We start from the raw sequence: 20,638 nt of genomic DNA, 5'->3' as shown, positions 1-20,638 counted from the left end.
ATTAGGTTAACTTTAAGGATTTTATGAGTTGTTTTTTTTTTAATCCTGTCCTTTGTAGACCATCATAGAGAATTCATTAATTTGCTTTAAACACACAATCATTCTTTAATTTTATATTACAATAGCCCTTAAGAATAAATGTAAAACAGATCAATTTAACAGAGACCATTAGGCTTATACTTTAGTTTTATCATTATACTAACATTAACACCGACTCTCAAATCTCTTCATTTTTTTGGACTCGGGTTCCTCATTTGTAAAATACAGTTCTGGATTTAAAGATCTCTAACGTCTCTGCTGACTTACAAAAGAAAGTCTCTAAAGTTTATAAGGGTAGAAGCTAATGTGATTCCTCTTCACATTTACTGGCTCTTCGGGGAACTGTCTGCTGACAGTGGTATATAGTTGCGGAGGAGGAAAAAGTTCAGTTATAAAAGAAATTCGTACCTGATAAAAGTAAGGGATCCTTATCTAAAGACTTCCTAACATGATCAGATTCACCAGTCAATGAGCTTTCATCAATTTTAAGATCATTGCCTTGAATAAGTATGCCATCAGCGGGAAGAAGATCACCTAAAACAAAATAAAGGTATGCTAAACTGTGAACAAGATTACAATAACATCACATCATGTGTAAGATGCACTGCCCTTTTTTACTTACCATATTTCACTTGAGCAATATCTCCAACTGTAATGTCAGCTACAGGTATCTGAATGACTTGACCACCCCTGATGACTGTGAACTTCTGTTCTTGTTCAATTCGACTCTGCAAACCTCGGAACTGTTTTTCCTTACTCCAGTCATTGAAAGCTGTTACTAATACTACACACACTACTGACAAGAGGATTGCAGCTCCTTCAATCCAACCAGTTTCACCTTCACCTTCTTCCTCTCCAACAGAAACGTCTCCACAAACTATTTGGAAAGAAAGAAAATGCTGATCAAAAAAGATTCTGAATTGATGGCAATAGATATGTAATTATAATGTTTATAGGCCCCGTTAACTTTGCTTACAGCTCTAAACACTTTATTGATTCAAAGCATTCCATAATGATGATGATGCTTACTCTGTTAATTTCAAGTTCCCTGCCTCTGAGGATTCTCATCTTACGGTAGGGAGGCAGTCTCGGGTACCTGTTAAGAGTGAGGACACTGGGGAAGATTAAATCTCGACCCTAAGGCAAGTTACTTATTTTTGAGACTCAGTTTCTTCATCTGTCAAATTAGGAGACCACCACTTACTGCAGAGTTGTTGAGAGAATTAAATGCGAAGACACTTGTAAAGAAGGTAGAGCAGTGGCTGAGACATCCTTCACACTCAACCAATAGTTAATGCTATTACTACATATAGTAGGCAAGTCATACATGGAAAGTTAAGTATTATGTGTTTACCCATGAACCATGCTTATTTACCATATCAGTTTCACTGGAGTATGATAAAAGCTTGACTTTCATAACATAAAAATTTAAGCAAAGTGCTACTCATTCATTCAACTACTTGAGCACCTACTTTAGGTGCCAACTCTGTTTTCAAAGCTAAGGATGTAACAGTGAATAAGACATATAAGCTCCTTCTCCTCAGGGAACCTATACTCAGATTGGTAGGTGTGAATGAGATATGAAAAAATCAGATAATAAAACCCAAGTAATTTCAGATATCGTTAAGTGTCATGAAGAAAATAAAATATGGTGATGTGCTAGCAAATGAAAAAAGAGGGCTAACTGTGGTTGGGTGAACAGAGAAGACCCCTCTGAGGTGTCCATGACATTTGAGCTAGGAGCCAAATGATATGAGTGAATTAGCCATATAGATTTAAGGGAAGAGGATTCCGGAGAGAGATTAAAGTCAGCACAGAGGCTCTATGGCAGAAAAGACTTTAGAAAAAGACAGAGGTGGGGACAAAAGAAACCTCAAAACTGTAGGGCCAGTAATGGTGAAGAATGAACAAGGATGGTACTTTTTGAACCTTGGGCTACAATCTATTTGTGAGTCTAAAATCAATTCAGACCTTCAAGATGGTGGAGGAACAGGACATGGAGATCACCTTCCTCGACACAAATACATCAGAAATACATCTACACGTGGAACAACTAACTCCTGCAGAACACCTACTGAACGCTGGCATAAGACCTCAGACTTCCCAAAACGCAAGAAACTCCCCACGTACCGGGGTAGGGCAAAAGAAAAAACAGAGACAAAAGAATAGGGGCGGGATCTGCACCAGTGGGAGGGAGCTGTGAAGGAGGAAAGGTTTCCACACACTAGGAAGCCCCTTCGCGGGCGGAGACGGCGGGTGGCGGAGAGAGAAAGCTTCGGAGCCACGCAGGAGAGCACGGCAACAGGGGTGCGGGGGTCAAAGCGGAGAGATTCCAGCACAGAGGATCGGTGCCGATCAGCACTCACCAGCCCGAGAGGCTTGTCTGCTCACCGGCCGGGGCGGGTAGGGACTGGGAGCTGAGGCTCGTGCTTCTTCAGAGGTCAGATCCCAGGGAGAGGACTGGGGTTGGCTGCGTGAACACAGCCTGAAGGGGCTAATGCGCCACAGCTAGCCGGGAGGGAGTCCGGGAAAAAGCCTGGACCTGCCCAAGAGGCGAGAGACCATTGTTTCCGGGTGCGCGACGAGAGGAGATTCAGAGCACCGCCTAAACGAGCTCCAGAGGTGGGCGCGAGCTGCGGCTATCAGCGTGGACCCCAAGAGATGGGCATGAGACGCTAAGGCTGCTGCTGCCGCCACCAAGAAGCCTGTGTGCAAGCACAGGTCACTATCCACACCTCCCCTGCCGGGAGCCTGTGCAGCCCGCCACTGCCAGGGTCCCGGGATCCAGGGACAACTTCTCCGGGAGAACGCACGCGTGCCTCAGGCTGTTGCAACGTCATGCTGGCCTCTGCTGCCGAAGGCTCACCCAGCATTCCGTACCCATCCCACCTCACAGCCTGAGTGAGCCAGAGCCCCTAATCAGCTGCTACTTTAAACCTGTCCTGTCTGGGCAGGGAACAGACGCCCTCGGGCAACCTACACGCAGAGGCAGGGCCAAATCCAAAGCTGAACCCCAGGAGCTGTGCAAAGAGAAAGGGAAATCGCTCCCAGCAGCCTCAGGAGCAGTCGATTAAATCTCCACAATCAACTTGACGTACCCTGCACATCTGTGGAATACCTGAAGAGACAACGAATCATCCCAAAATTGAGGAGGTGGACTTTGTATGATTTTGTCTGTATAGCTTTGATTTAACCATTTGTCCTAGGGTTCTGTCTGTCCTTTTTTTTTTTTTTTAAGGATAGTTTTTTTTGTTTTTTTTTTTGCTACGCGGGCCTCTCACTGTTGTGGCCTCTCCCGTTGCGGAGCACAGGCTCCGGACGCGCAGGCTCAGCGGCCATGGCTCACGGGCCCAGCCGCTCCGCGGCATGTGGGATCTTCCCGGAACAGGGCACGAACCCGCGTTCCCTGCATCGGCAGGCGGACTCTCAACCACTGCGCCACCAGGGAAGCCCCTAAGGATAGTTTTTAGCGCTTGTTATCATTGGTGGATTTGTATTTTTGGTTTGGTACCTCTCTTCTTTCTTTCTTTATTACTTTTTAATTCTTTTTGTACTGTTAATAATTTTTTTTATTTTAATAACTTTTATTTTTTCTTTCTTTCTCTCTCCCTTTTCTTCTGAGCCATGTGGCTGACAGGGTCTTGGTGCTCCGGCCGGGTGTCAGGCCTGAGACTCTGTGGTGGGAGAGCCAAGTTCAGGACACTGGTGCACCAGAGACCTCCCGGCTCTGCCTAATGTCAAATGGCAAGAGCTCTCCCAGAGATCTCGAGCTCAACTCTAAGACCCAGCTCCACTCAACGACCAGCAAGCTACAGTGCTGGCCACCCTATGCCAAACAACTACAACTAGCAAGACAGGAACAAAACCCCAGCCATTAGCAGAGAGGCTGCCTAAAATCATAATAAGGCCACAGACACCCAAAAACACACCACGGGATGCAGTCCTGCCCACCAGAAAGACAAGATCCAGCCTCATCCACCAAAACAGGCAATAGTCCCCTCCACCAGAAAGCCTACACAACCCACTGAACCAACCTTAGCCACTGGGGGCAGACACCAAAAACAACGGGAACTATGAACCTGCAGCCTGTGAAAAGGAGACCCCAAACACAGTAAGTTAAGCAAAATGAGAAGACAGAGAAACACACAGCAGATGAGGGAGCAAGGTAAAAATCCAACATACCAAACAAATGAAGAGGAAATAGGCAGTCTACCTGAAAAGGAGTTCAGAGTAATGATAGTAAAGATGATCCAAAATCTTGGAAACAGAATGGAGAAAATAAAAGAAATGTTTAACAAGGACATAGAATGAATGAAAGAGCAAACAATGATGAACAACACAATAAATGAAATTAAAAATTCTCTAGAAGAAATCAATAGCAGAATAACTGACGCAGAAGAACGGATAAGTGACCTGGAAGATAAAATAGTGGAAATAACTACCACAGAGCAGAATAAAAAAGAATGAAAAGAATTGAGGACAGTCTCAGAGACCTCTGGGACAACACTGAACGAACCAACATTCGAATTATAGGGATACCAGAAGAAAAAGAGAAAAAAGAAAGGGAATGAGAAAATATATGAAGAGATTATAGTTGAAAACTTCCCTAATGTGGGAAAGGAAATAGTCAATCAAGTCCAGGAAGCACCGAGAGTCCCATACAGGATAATTCCAAGGAGAAACATGCCAAGACACATATTACTCAAACTATCAAAAATTAAATACAAAGAAAACATATTAAAAGCAGCAAGGGAAAAACAAAAATTAACATACAAACGAATCCCCATAAGGTTAACAGCTGATCTTTCAGCAGAACTCTGCAAGCCAGAAGGGAGTGGCAGGACATATTTAAAGGGATGAAAGGGAAAAACCTACAACCAGGATTACTCTACCAAGCAAGGATCGCATTCAGATTGGATGGAGAAATTAAAACCTTTACAGACAAGCAAAAGGTGAGAGAATTCAGCACCACCAAACCAGCTTTACAACAAATGCTAAAGGAACTTCTCTAGGCAGGAAACACAAGAGAAGGAAAAGACTTACAATGATAAGCCCAAAACAATTAAGAAAATGGTAGTAGGAACATACATATCGATAACTACCTTAAACATAAATGGACTAAATGCTCCCACCAAAAGACACAGACTGGCTGATTAGATACAAAAACAAGACCCATGTATATGCTGTCTACAAGAGACCCACTTCAGACCTAGGGACACATATAGACTGAAAGTGAGGGGATGGAAAAAGATATTCCATGCAAATGGAAACCAAAAGAAAACTGGAGTAGCAATTCTCATATCAGACAAAATAGACTTTAAAATAAAGACTATTACAACAGACAAAGAAGGACACTACATAATGATCAAAGGATCAAAGAGAATGATATAACAATTGTAAATATTTATGCACCAAACATAGGAGCATCTCGGTACATAAGGCAAATGCTAACAGCCATAAAAGGGGAAATTGACAGTAACACAATCGTAGTAGAGGACTTCAACACCCCACTTCCACCAATGGACAGAACATCCAAAATGAACTAAAACAGGAAACACAAGTTTTAAATGATACATTAAACAAGACAGACTTAATTGATATTTATAGGACATTCTATCCAAAAACAACAGAATACACTTTCTTCTCAAGTGCTCATGGGACATTCTCCAGGATAGATCATATGTTGGGTCACAAATCAAGCCTTGGTAAATTTAAGAAAATAGAAATCGTATCAAGTATCTTTTCCAACCACAATGCTATGAGACTAGATATCAATTACAGGAAAAAAATCTGTAAAATAACGAACACATGGAGGCTAAACAATACACTACTAAATAACCAAGAGATCACTGAAGAAATCAAAGAGAAAATCAAAAACTACCTAGAAACAAATGACAATGAAAACACAATGACTCAAAACCTATGGGATGCAACAAAAGCAGTCCAAAGACGTAAGTTTATAGCAATAGAATCCTACCTCAAGAAACATGAAACATCTCAAATAAACAACATAACCTTATACCTAAAGCAATTAGAGAAAAGAACAAACCCCCCCAAGTTATCAGAAATCATAAAGATCATAAAGATCAGATCAGAAATAAATGAAAAAGAAATGAAGGAAATAGCACAGATCAATAAAACTAAAGGCTGGTTCTTTGAGAAGATAAACATAATTGATAAACCATTAGCCAGACTCATCAAGAAAAAAAGGGAGAAGACTCAAATCAACAGAATTAGAAATGAAAAAGGAGAAGTAACAACTGACACTGCAGAAATACAAAGGATCATGGGAGATTATTACAAGCAACCATATGCCAATAAAATGGACAAGCTGGAAAAAATGGAAAAATTCTTAGAAAAGCACAACCTTCCGAGAAAAACAGGAAGAAACAGAAAATATAAACAGACCAATCACAAGCACTGAAATTGACACTGTGGTTAAAAATCTTCCAACAAACAAAAGCCCAGGACCAGATGGCTTCACAGGCGAATTCTATCAAACATTTAGAGAAGAGCTAACACCTATATTTCTCAAACTCTTCCAAAACACAGCAGAGGGAGCAACACTCCCAATCTCATTCTACAAGGCCACCATCACCCTGATACCAAAACCAGACAAAGATGTCACAAAGAAAGAAAAGTACAGGCCAGTATCATTGATGAACATAGATGCAAAAATCCTCAACAAAATACTAGCAAACAGAATCCAACAGCACATTAAAAGGATCATACACCATGATCAAGTGGGGTTTATCCCAGGAATGCAAGGATTCTTCAATATACGCAAATCAGTCAATGTGATAAACCATATTAACAAATTAAAGGAGAAAAACCATATGGTCATCTCAATAGATGCAGAAAAAGCTTTCGACAAAATTCAACACCCGTTTATGATAAAAACCCTCCAGAAAGTAGGGACAGAGGGAACTTACCACATAATAATAAAGGCCGTATATGACAAACCCACAGCCAACATTGTTCTCAATGGTGAAAAACTGAAACCATTTCCTCTAAGATCAGGAACAAGACAAGGTTGTCCACTCTCACCACTTATTCAACATAGTTTTGGAAGTTCTAGCCACAGCAGTCAGAGAAGAAAAAGAAATAAAAGGAATCCAAATCGGAAAAGAAGTTAAGCTGTCACTGTTTGCAGATGACATGATACTATACACAGAGAATCCTAAAGATGCTACCAGAAAACTACTAGAGCTAATCAATGAATCTGGTAGAGTAGCAGGATACAAAATTAATGCACAGAAATCTATTGCATTCCTATTCACTAATGATGAAAAATCTGAAAGAGAAATTAAGGAAACACTCCCATTTACCACTGCAACCAAAAGAATAAATACCTAGGAATAAACTTTCCTTAGGAGACAAAAGACCTGTATGCAGAAAAATATAAGATACTGATGAAAGCAATTAAAGATGATAGAAACAGATGGAGAGATATACCATGTTCTTGGATTGGAAGAATCAACATTGTGAAAATGACTCTACTACCCAACACAATCTACAGATTCAATGCAATCCCTATCAAATTACCACTGGCATTTTTCACAGAACTAGAACAAAAAATTTCACAATTTGTATGGAAACAAAAAAGACCCCGAATAGCCAAAGCAATCTTGAGAAAGAAAAACGGAGCTGGAGGAATCAGGCTCCTTGACTTCAGACTATACTACAAAGCTACAGTAATCAAGACAGGATGGTACTGGCACAAAGACAGAAATATAGATCAATGGAACAGGACAGAAAGCCCAGTGATAAACCCATGCACATATGGTCACCTTATCTTTGATAAAGGAGGCAAGAACATACAATGGAGAAAAGGCAGCCTCTTCAATAAGTGGTGCTGGGAAAACTGGGCAGCTACATGTAAAAGAATGAAATTAGAACATTCCCTAACACCATACTCAAAAATAAACTCCAAATGGATTAAAGACCTAAACGTAAGGCCAGACACTATGAAACTCTTAGAGGGAAACACAGGCAGAACACTCTTTGACATAAATCACAGTAAGATCCTTTTTGACCCACCTCCTAGAGAAATGGAAATAAAAACAAAAATAAAGAAATGGGATCTAATGAAACTTAAAAGCTTTTGCACAGCAAAGGAAACAATAAACAAGACAAAAAGACAACCCTCAGAATTGGAGAAAATATCTGCAAATAAAGCAACTGACAAAGGACTAATCTCCAAGTTTATAAGCATCTCATGCAGCTCAGTATCAAAAACATAAACAACCCAATCCAAAAATGGGCAGAAGACCTAAAGAGACATTTCTCCAAAGAAGATACACAGATTGCCAACAAACACATGAAAGGATGCTCAACATCAGTAATCATTACAGAAATGCAAATAAAAACTACAGTGAGGTATCACCTCACACCAGTCAGAATGGCCATCAACAAAAAATTTACAAACAATAAATGCTGGAGAGGGTGTGGAGAAAGGGGAACCCTCTTACACTGCTGGTGGAAATGTAAACTGATACAGCCACTATGGAGAACAGTAAGGAGGTTCCTTAAAAAAACTAAAAATAGAACTACCATACGACCCAGCAATCCCACTACTGGGCACGTACCCTGAGAAAACCATAATTCCAAAGAGTCATGTACCACAATGTTTACTGCAGCTCTATTTACAATAGCCAGGATATGGAAGGAACCTAAGTGTCCATTGACAGATGAATGAATAAAGAAGATGTGGCACATATGAAGTATTACTGTCAGAAAAAGAAATAAAATTGAGTTATTTGTAGTGAGGTGGATGGACCTAGAGTCTGTCATACAGAGTAAAGTAAACCAGAAAGAGAAAAACAAATACCGTATGCTAACACATATATATGGAATCTAAAAAAATGGTTCTGATGAACCTAGGTGCAGGACAGGAATAAAGACACAGACGTAGAGAATGGACTTGAGGACACGGGGAAGGGGAAGGGTAATCTGGGACGAAGTGGGAGAGTGGCATGGACATATATACACTACCAAATGTAAAACAGATAGCTAGTGGGAAGCAGCCACATAGCACAGGGAGGTCAGCTCGGTGCTTTGTGACCACTTGGGGGGTGGGAGGGAGATGCAAGATGGAGGGGATATGGGGATAATGTATATGTATAGCTTATTCAATTCGTTATAAAGCAGAAACTAACACACCACTGTAAAGCAATTATACTCCAATAAAATAAATGAAGAAAATAAAATCAATTCAGTGGCTCATGACCAGAATTTTGAAAAATGAAAGAGAACAAAATAGAAAGGATATGCATTTAGTAAAGGTGAACTGTTTTTTGAAAGCTTACTTTGGTTATTTTTAAATTCACATGAAGGAGTAGGTTCTTTGTTCCTATGTAAAGTTCTTTCTTACTGAGCGTTGGGCTAAAATCTCTGAAAGTCAATGGTTCTCTTAGGAAATGCAGAACAGGAAATGGATTATTCACAAGAAAATAATGAGTAAACCAATGACACTAGAAATGATTAAAGCATATTCCAGAAGAGTGAGCATGAACTAAAGAGAGGACTTGAGGTGCAAGGGTGCTGAATAAAGATGAATCAGGGAGAGGTATGTGGGACAGATAAAGGGAGAGAAGACAGAAGCTGGAGAAAAATCAATTTGCGTGAAATGGAACAATCACCATCCCCACCAAATGGGCATGATGTGAACAATCACAAAAAATATCCATGTGAAGATCAGCAGGATTCAGCCACCAATGGGTATAAAGCATGTTCTCCAAAGGAGATGGCTAGATGATCTACTGAGAGTGCTGGCCCCGCCATCCAAATACTAAAACTTCTATTTTATTTATCTTCAAGCTGAAGAAATAACTATGTATCATTGCATACAATAACCAATTAAGTGAATCTATAGTTTACATTATTTTAAATAGTAGAAGCTGTAAAGACAGCTTCCCCTTACCTTTCCCCCTGCCCAGAATATCAGAGATTTGCTCTCTGAATTACATAAAGCAAGTCTGAACTCAAGAACAGATGAAGGTTGAAATACTATACTGACCACTTTCACCAACCTTGAGGCAGTGCTAAAATATTATCTTCCAAATAAAGCTCTACAGTGATCTTACTGGTTAAAAACATAAAAATGCAATACTTGGGACTTCCCTGGTGGTTCAGTGGTTAAGACTCTGCACTTTCACTGTAGGGGGTGCGGGTCTGATCCCTGGTCAGGGAACTAAGATCCCGCATGCTTGCACCATATGGCCAAAAAATAAAATAAAATACAATTAAAAAACAATTAAAAATATATTAAATTAAAATCAAGTGATGGCAGGGGATTCCCTTACTGCAGATTGAAAAAAAAAAAAAGCAATACTTTTTAATAGTGAATGACAGACTCATATCAGAAGATGAAATTTACCAGTCGTATTTCAAGAAAAACTTTTACATAACTGGTGGATGGAAGTGAAAATAAGTATCATGATTTAGTGAGCACACTAAAATCTTCCACTTGGATTTACCTAATGTTGAATTTTTTCCAGCTATGACAGATATTAAAACCAAGTTCTGAAAGAAAACAAACTTAGATCCAAATCAGGCTAAATCAAGATTATAAACTATAATAATGTATATTTAATCATGCTATTAATAATGATGCTTTTATTTCATTTTATTTATTTATTTATTTATTTATTTATTTATTTATTTTTGGCTGTGTTGGGTCTTCGTTTCTGTGCAAGGGCTTTCTCTAGTTGCGGCAAGCGGGGGCCACTCTTCATCGCGGTGCGCGGGCCTTTCACTGTCACGGCCTCTCTTGTTGAGGGGCACAGGCTCCAGACGCGCAGGCTCAGTAGTCGTGGCTCACAGGCTTAGTTCTCCGCAGCATGTGGGATCTTCCCAGACCAGGGCTCGAACCCGTGTCCCCTGCATTAGCAGGCAGATTCTCAACCACTGCGCCACCAGGGAAGCCCAATAATGATGTTTTAAGGCTACTAAAAATCAAAAATTTAAACGTTCACCTTTTTAATCTTTAATTTCTATTTATGTATATGTTTTAAAATGCTCACAGTATAAATAACTTTAAATATATATAATTCATAAATGCATCATTTGGAGACATATGCTCATATCTTTTCTTTATAGGGTAAATAACCAAAAAAGGTTAAAGACAATGCAACAGAGGTTAAGGGAAAGGAATTGTGAGACAATTATTTAATTTTCAGCTTTAAATCTCACATGCATATGTATTTATAACTAAACTACTGAATATTTCAAAAGAGAGTGTGAAACAAGTTAGTGCATATTTCATTTCATATATAGTTCTACTTTATATTACACAGATAAACTTAGAATGATTGTGAAATAAACAGTATTAAAGTATTTCTAGAAACTGAATCTTTTTCCTACTGATGGCCATTACAAATTTTTAAGGGAGCTGCAGGGAAATAAAAGTAATCTCAAAATCAAAGTTAGGAAAGGACTGTAGTTTACCAGTTATACATGGGAGAAAAAAAAAAGTATTTTAATAATGTTTTCAGTAAAGTCCAAGTGTAAATACAATAATAAAAATCGATTTTTACTAAAGGCGCTCCCTTGTAAATATATTCACCTGAGAGGTACACACCATCTAAATTCAGCCTATGCCCTCTACACCACAGGGCCACAGGGCAAATATGCCATTCTAAAATCCCCTACGTGATTCTTGGGTGGTATATCAAGTGTATATATATTAATAGCATAAAAAAGCGGTTCTCAAAGTGTTGTTTAAGAACTCCAGGGGGATCCTCGAGGTCAAAACTGTTTTTAGAATAACACTAAGATGCTATTTTGCCTCATATTTCATGAATGTATAGTGAAACTTTCCAAAGACTACATTACATGTGCTAAATACAACAAAATGAATGGAGAAGCAGATGAGAATCCAGTTATCTTCAATTAAGCCAGACCTCAATGAGATACAATGACGTTACAAACACCACTACTATTCATTATTTCATTTCAAACTTCATTAATAATTACAGTAATTATAATTATATAATATTTATTATTTTTAAATGCACTAATATTTTTAAATTTCTCAGTTTTAATTTAGAATACAGTAAATACCTACAGACATAACTCACATAATCAAAACCCTTTTGGAGTTCTCAATACTTAGAGAGCGTAAAAGGGTTCTGAGACCAAAGAGTTTGAGAACCACTAGTTGTATACAGTGACTATAGATTTATGTGGGTTATAGTGCTTATTTTCACACTAAATAGTACTAGTAAGAAATTTTGATAATTTGGATTTCTATGACTATAGATTTACAATTAATGGATTTCCTTTTAAGCAAGTATCCACTTCTTTTTTTTTTTTTTGCGGTACGCGGGCCTCTCGCCGCTGTGACCTCTCCCGTTGCGGAGCACAGGCTCCGGACGCGCAGGCCCAGCGGCCATGGCCCACAGGCCCAGCCGCTCCGCGGCACATGGGATCTTCCCAGACCGGGGCATGAACCCGTGTCCCCTGCATTGGCAGGTGGACTCTCAACCACTGTGCCACCAGGGAAGCCCAAGTATCCACTTCTTAGTGTTAAATGTAACATGATGAAAAGATACATGAAATATACTAATAAGTGTTTTTTTAAAAAGTGCAAACACTAAACTTTTACCATGGAGCAAAAATACCTTTATATGGTTTATTAACACCTTCTGGTAGATTTTGAGTCTCTTTAAAGGGCCTTAAGACACCAACAACTCTAGATTATCTTCTCAGTTGGATCTAATACCAGTTATCTCCTTAAGCAAATATAAAAAAGGGCCTGTCACTGTATCCTACAAATGAAGCAGTCTGAATTCCAAGATTTGTGCCCAGATCCCGTTAGTAAAAAAAAAAACCTACTCCCACTGAAAATATTTTTCTTCAGTTTTCTTATAGTTTTGGGAAAAAATGTTAAAAGTAAAAAGTTTTTAATCATCTGCTAACGCACTCAAGTCTAGAGCACCAATTCCCAGTATTCTATGACAGTTGGATAAACCAAGCAGTAAAGAATTTAACTGCATGTTGCTAAACATGATATCACCTCCCTTTCCAGATGAAAAGACACACACACTTACACATCCTCACACCTACCCACTTGTGCACATATACATATACATGAGCACCACAGACACATACACAAAAACATTTAAGAAATCTCAGAGGATATATATCAAAATGATAATCTCTAAAATGTGGGATTTTCAGTAAATATGATTTCCTTTGAATTGTCATTTCCCCCCCTAATTTTTCAACAGCAAAACATGTACCGCTTATTTAATAAATAAAAGTTTAAAAAATAATTTGGCTCAATACTGATAAGAATATTGCCTAAATCCTTTCTTATATACATCAGTGATTCTCAACTGCAGGCAATTTTGCGCCCCCCCCCCCCCATAGGATACCTGGCTACCACTGGAGATACTCTTGGTTGCCAAGGTGACAATGAATGTTCCGGTGAAAAATGTCAACAGTGCCCTCTGAGAATCCTGATCTCCACAGACTTCAGCCTCAGATCCACTCACTTATGCTGTGACCCACTACCTCCTCCCGCCCGCCCCCGCCAAAAGTTCCCTCTCACACGAATTCTAGGCATACCTTTGAAAGAATTACTTTAAATGATTACCTAAGCCAACTTTTAGAGTTAGCAAATATTTATTAAACTCTTAATAACTTGAAAGGCAGAAGAATGAAGCTTTCACAAACAAAAATATTTTGGTGAATCACTCTTCTGATATATAAAATACTAATGGTTCGCTCTATAGCTTCTTAAATATAGTGACCAAAACCCAAGCTAGATCTCCAGGCAGTTATAGAATGTAATGTTGGAAATATCCATTTTAAATAATTTGTTTTAAGGGAAAAGAAGAAATTTAAAAGAGAAATGAAGGAGTACTTCCCTGGTGGCACAGTGGTTAAGAATCTGCCTGCCAATGCAGGGGACATGGGTTCAATCCCTGGTCCAGGAAGATCCCATATGCCACGGAGCAACTAAGCTGGTGCGCCACAACTACTGAGCCTCAGCTCTAGAGCCCACATGCCACAACTACTGAAGTCTGCACACCCTAGAGCCCATGCTCCACAACAAGAGAAGCCACCGCAATGAGAAGCCTGCACACCACAACAAAGAGTAGCCCCTGCTTGATGCAACTAGAGAAAGCCTGCACACAGCAACGAAGACCCAATGCAGCAAAAGAAAAAAAAATAAAGAAAAAAAAGAGAGAAATGAAGGACATAGAAAGATGAGAGAAAAACAAAATCATGTGCAGTTAAAGCAGAGTTACCATTCTATATTTTTCCACTGGTCAGAATACTTTGTAGCATAAACATTTCTAAGATGGCAAGGAAATTATCCAAATCATGTATATAACAAAATATACATAACATTTTAAGAACTTCAAAAGTAATGGATTAGGGAAAAGAATAAATTTTTGCTTTCATAATGATTTTCCAAAAGATTAAAAAAAAAACAAATTAAAAACTAATTACTTCACAATAGTGTTCTAAAGAACTTAAAAATCATGATGACACATAACACATCATATATATGGCTTAGTGCTTTGCCAGACACAGCGTATGCATACTTGGGTAGGTTACTTAACCTCTGTGTCTCACTTGTAAAATGGAGGTGACACTGTCTATCTTATAAGGTTACTGGGAAAATTACCAGAGGTAATATATTTAAAGAACTATTAAAAGCACTATTAGAATGATATCCAGTACAAAGCAGTTAATAAAAGCTGGCTGCTATTGTTATTATGTATTAAGTAAGCAAATGCACTGAACTTAGTATCACACATAAGAGTCTTCCCTCCCCCGCCCAATTTACTTACGTGCATTATCCCCTTCTGGAGGTTGATAAAAAGAAAGGCCCAATGATACTATGGCTGCAATTTCTAATATAATTAAAGTGACATCTTGTAATGCTTCCCATACTAATTGAAGAAAGGTTTTTGGCTTTTTAGGAGGTATAAAATTCTTTCCAAATACAGCTTCTCTTCTCTCTATATCTGCAGGGTTTCCACTTAAACCTAATAAAAAGAAATAAATTTAAGTGAACAGTTTTACTACTTACAAATGAAAATATTTTATTCAAAACACATACATTCTCTACACTTTAGATTTGTTACATTTAGACACAATTCCTAAGACCCTATCAAAATGGTTTATTCTCATGAGTTAGATTAAGTGTACATAATTTAAATCACCAAAAAACATGTGCAATGCTTTAAGAGAACATTTTAAGTAGATGACGTAAGGTTGAACTAAGAATTTCCACCTTTCCAAACTGCTGGGTTTTGATCATACTGTCTTACACCACCTTATAGACTGCTAGAGACCAGAAATGATATATGAGTTGGATGGTTTTATATTGGAATTAAACATTTCCCTGACCTTCACTTATGGTATTTTTCCTCCAAAAGTGGGGAAGTATATAAAGATATTTATTTGATTTACTTATTGCATCTTGGTTAACTTAATAAGTGAAAGCCTTTTATTTTCATTCTTATTTGCTGAAGAACAATGAAAAGTTCATCCACTATAAGCTCTAAAACTTCTATTCTAAAAGGTCTGTTATAGGGAATTCCCTGGCGGTCCAGTGGTTAGGACTTTCACTGCCAGGGCCCAGGTTCAATCTCTGGTTGGGGAACTAAGATCCTGTAAGGCGGTGGCATGGTCCAAAAAAACAAAAACAAACAAAAAAAGACAGGTCTATTACACTTCAATTGATAAAAGATTTGCAAGTCACAAAAAAACAGAAGACTTAGGATGACCTTTCCTTCAAGTTTACTTTTTAGGATTTATTTCCAGTTAAAGAAACAGGTAGTGCTATTGACTGACCATCACTGTAAAGGAAAAGGTACCTTGTAGGACATACTATTTATTGCCTGGAGCATGGAATTAGAAAGCCGTGAAGCAAAAGGTTAATAGAGAGCTGGATGATCATATTTGCCTTTCCTTCACCCTACCAAGCAAGTCCTTCTCTAATTTAATCCTGCTGATCCTGTCGAGCCTAGATATATCCCAACTAGCTAATGCAAAGTATGTACATATTTACATTATTGTGGGAGTATGAAAACACAGGCAGCAGTGACAAAGACATTTTCCCTTAGTTTAAGAACACTGAAGAAGGCACTTCCCTGGTGGCGCAGTGGTTAAGAATCCGCCTGCCAATGCAGGGGACACATGTTCGAGCCGTGGTCAGGGAAGATCCCACATGGCATAGAGCAACTAAGCCTGTGTGCCACAACTACTGAGCCTGCACTCTAGAGCCCACGAGCCACAACTACTGAGCCCGCGTGCCACAGCTACTGAGCCCACGTGCCACAACTACTGAAGCCTGTGTGCCTAGAGCCCTGCTCTGCAACAAGAGAAGCCATCGCAGTGAGAAGCCCGCGCACCACAACAAAGAGCAGCCCCCACTCGCCACAACTAGAGAAAAGCCCGCGTGGAGCAGCAAAGACCCAATGCAGCCAAAAATAAATAAATAAATATTTTTTAAAAAGGAAAAGAACACTGAAGAAGAGGACAGAGATACCAGGATGACATGACTTTTAATTTATCATTATAAATTTAAATTTATAATCAATTTAACCTCAACTCTTTATTTTCTGGCAAGAATTCATTCTAAGAGAACAGCACAGGAAAAAGACAGGAAAACAGCAGATCACTGTAAGGCTCTCGGCTTTAAGTGTTTTAGCTATTACTCTGGATGCAGAGGCGGGCAAAGAGTAGGAGAGAGAAAACAAAGGAAGTTCATTATTAGAACAAACAATGAGAGATGAATACACAGATCTTAAAGTAATTATTTACTTTGGTTTTTTATTTATTAATTACTTATTTACTTGTTAAAGACACCAAAAAGCTTCCAGAGAATGTTTTCACAAGCAACTGTAGCACAGTCGGGTCCACACTAGGCAGTTCAAAAAGCATCTTAGATTTCTGATGACAAAAGTCATCAACTTTTGTTGATGATGATCAACCTAGAGCCACAGAGCTCTAGGCTTTGAGTCAGAGTCAATGGATAGAAAGGCAGTGAAGGACTGCACTGACTGTGACTTGCAGGAAACACAATATGAGAGAGGAAACTTGCAAATTATAACTTAGAATCCACACACTGTTTCTTCAGGCAAGAGCAATGCCCTCATCAATCCTGGCTGCAAATAGTTAACAACAGTCTGTGGTTTAATCGGGGGATAAGGGAATCGATGTAGTGAGGTTTTCCACGAAACAGAATGTATTTGTTTTAAAGAACTATACTTTGAGATGTTCTGAAATTATGTGCTTACTGCTTTTCAAATAAAATACCCTTTCTTTTATGAAAGGATGATATTAGACAGTGGGTAGGTTTGTTCTGTCTTATATTTTAATGCCCTTACAGCAAAAATAAAAGACTGTTATCCCTGTGTCAGTCTCCAATTCTTTCTAAGAAATATGTTTGAAGATACTGGTTCCATCAGTTTAACTCACCCTTAGCAGAGTCTACCATTAACTACATATAACAAACACCTCAGTTTTAAATATCACCACTGCAACTATAAAAACAGTTGACTAAATCTTAACTTATACTGGTTATAACAGGGGCCAATATTTTGTTAATGCTGAAAAGAACAGCCATGAAGCTAAAGATCGCTTAAAAATGTATCTTGGAGGGAATAAGGAAAGAAAAGCAGCTGATGCAAAGGTTATCGTAATTCTTCCTATGCTACCACCACATATACAAGCACACACCTAGGTCACTGCACCACTGAAGCTGTCTGGTTTAGGAATTAGAAAACCTAGGCTCCAATTCACCTACTGAAATCTTGTGCAAGTCACTCTTTGGGGGTGGGGGGGGGCATTAATATTTATTGGTATAACTCAGATAGTTTGGGAGGACCAAAGGAGAAGGTACAAAGTTTATAAACCATAAACTACAGGGCAACAGTTAGTTAAGGTAAGTAGGAAGAAAGACAAGTTACAAACTAAACACTATAGGTTTTAACTAACTCCATTTTAGGGACAGCTGATTTCTATTCATGTAAAATAATAAACTCACATAATCTAAATATAATGAAGTTCAGAGTTCTGCAGCAGTCTGTCCCCCCTCCCCCGACTCCTGATACTGAAAATCTGCTACTTCCAGGTACTGTTCTACTTGCTAAAAAGCCAGTGTGAACAAAACAAGTCTTACATTCAGCAAGCTTATATTATACTGGAGGAAGACAAATAAAGAGACAATTAAAATAGTATGAAGAGAGGACTGGCATTTATTCTAAGTGCATTGGAAACCACTAGAAGGCTTTATAGCAGGGTAGTGATAACTAATTTCATTTAAATTGTTTGAAGGAGAAATTGAAGAGTTGGAGAGTGGAGGAAAAGACCAGCTGGGAGGCCGCTGCAGTACAAAGTAAGAGATGGTGGTAGTCTGCATCTGGGTTCAGAAATGGAGGCAGAGGACTTCCCTGGTGGCACAGTGGTTAAGAATCCGCCTGCCAATGCAGGGGACATGGGCTTGAGCCCTGGTCCAGGAAGATCCCAACGTGCCGAAGAGCAACCAAGCCCGTGCGCCACAGCTGCTGAGCCTATGCTCTAGAGTCTGCGTGCCACAACTACTGAAGCCCATGAGCCTAGAGCCCGTGCTCCACAACAAGAGAAGCCACCGCAATGAGAAGCTCGCGCACCGCAACGAAGAGTAGCCCCCGGGGCTTCCCTGGTGGCGCAGTGGGTGAGAGTCCGCCTGCCGATGCAGGGTACACGGGTTCGTGTCCCGGTCCGGGAAGATCCCACATGCCGCGGAGCGGCTAGGCCCGTGAGCCATGGCTACTAAGCCTGCGCGTCCGGAGCCTGTACTCCACAACAGGAGAGGCCACAACAGTGAGAGGCCCGCGTACCGCAAAAAAAAAAAAAAAAAAGTACTCGCCCCACTCGCCGCAAATAGAGAAAGCCTGCACACAGCAACAAAGACCCAAAGCAGCCAAATAAATTAATTAATTAATTTTTAAAAAAAGAAAGAAATGGAGGCAGAGTCACTGAATCTGCCACGTATCTTGTAAGGAGATCAGACAGAACTTGCTGAAGGACTGGATGTGGATAAAAGAAAAAAAGAAGGATAAAGAATGATACCTAGATTTTTTTTTGTCCATGCACTCAAGTGGATAGATGATAGAGACATTTACCAAGATAGGGCAGGCTTTGGGAACTGCAGACTTGGGTGGAAAAAGGAGGCAGGAGTTAATGGTTTTGCTTTATCGATTTAAACATGAGATGCCCATTAAAAAGCGGAAATGTCTAGTAGACAGCCGGTTATCCATATTCAGAACTCAGAGATTCGAGCCAGAGAGTCCTCAATATACAGATGATTCTGGAGCCATGGGCCTGATGAGAGCTTCTAGAAAGCTAAAGTAAGTTGACAAGAAGAAAGCAGGGCTGAGGCGAGAGCCTTGGAGCACTCCAACATTTGATTTGAAGATCAGCTAGGGTTCTTAAAACACCAAAGGAAACTGAGAAGAAAAGGGGATACACATACACACTTACAAATAGATTCATGCAGTACTACAGAAAGGGAGTTTTAAAAAAGATGATGTGGCTGATTATATCAAATGGTGTTTCAAAAGTGGAGCAAAATGAAGACAGAGAATGGATAACTGGCTTTCACTAGATGGAGGCCGATGGCCTTGATAAGGAATCTTCCAGTGGAGGTATGGAAGAAAGCCTGATTAGAAAGAATCAGATAGATAATGGGGATTAGTTAAGTGGAAACAGTGAGTACAGAAACTTCTTCTAGGAGTGTGATGCAATGGACAGAAACAAAGCAGTAAAAGTAAAATAAAGCAATAAAGGTGAATTAAAACGGGTGAATAAAACCCGTTTTGCTTTTTAAAGATGAGTGACAGATATTAAGGCAAGTTATTTAGCAATGGAAATGAACAACTAGAGAAGACCACACTGGTGATACAGGAGAGACAGGCTGGTTTATCTAGAGCAAAGCCTTTGAAGAAGCCAGAGTAAATGGAATCCAGGTTGTGGGTGTTAGCCTATTATAGGTATAGGAAGAGGCTCGACTGTGAGGGGGGAGAAAGCAAAGTTTGGGGGGAAGAGAAAGGTAAGCAGTTGGAACTGGTAATGAGACTACATGGTGCTAGTTTTAAAAAGAGAGGAGATATGATATCAAATCATTTAGAATAACTTATGAATAAATATACTGAGAATCTTCTGCCTAGTCCTGTTGGCTCCGCTGATTGTAGTGTAGCAGCAATAAGGCCAAGGGCATTGATCTCATTATGGCCCAGTTAGCTTGACAAAGAGAAAAAAACAAAACCAGCTCAGAATATATGCTTTTGGGGTCTGGATCTACCATTCTATGAATAGATAATGGCTCAAGAATACTGTCTTTATATGTGAAAGGGATAGATTATGGAATAAAATGCAAATTCTATCAATAGCTTGATGTTTTACCAAAAAAAAAAAAAAAAAAATGCAGCATTCTAACTGCTGGGGCTAATAAAAACATGTCTCAATTTTAGAAAATGAAGAGGGGAGAGTAATGGAATATAGAAAGCAGGTGGATTTAACTGAAAATCATGGCTATTACATAGCACATCCTAATCTTATCAAATTCTGCACTTGAAATTATGCCAGTATT

The 20,638-nt window shown here is 39.3% G+C and overlaps 1 protein-coding gene across 2 annotated transcripts in view; it reads right to left on the bottom strand.

Moving 5' to 3' along the window:
* Positions 1-20,638, bottom strand: part of ATP2B1 (ATPase plasma membrane Ca2+ transporting 1) — a 132,896-nt gene that overhangs the window by 47,141 nt on the left and 65,117 nt on the right. For both annotated transcript variants that reach the window (XM_032644391.1, XM_032644390.1), the window contains exons 3-5: positions 14,847-15,044; positions 662-916; positions 448-573 (exon numbers count right to left, since the gene is read on the bottom strand). In XM_032644391.1, the coding sequence (XP_032500282.1) occupies positions 448-573; positions 662-916; positions 14,847-15,044 (579 nt within the window). The remainder of the gene's footprint in view (positions 1-447; positions 574-661; positions 917-14,846; positions 15,045-20,638) is intronic.

Source organism: Phocoena sinus, chromosome 10, assembly GCF_008692025.1.
Source record: "Phocoena sinus isolate mPhoSin1 chromosome 10, mPhoSin1.pri, whole genome shotgun sequence".
Classification (NCBI taxonomy): Eukaryota; Metazoa; Chordata; class Mammalia; order Artiodactyla; family Phocoenidae; genus Phocoena; species Phocoena sinus.
The sequence above is the reverse complement of the archived record's forward strand: the minus strand, read 5'-3'. Positions and strand labels throughout refer to the sequence as shown.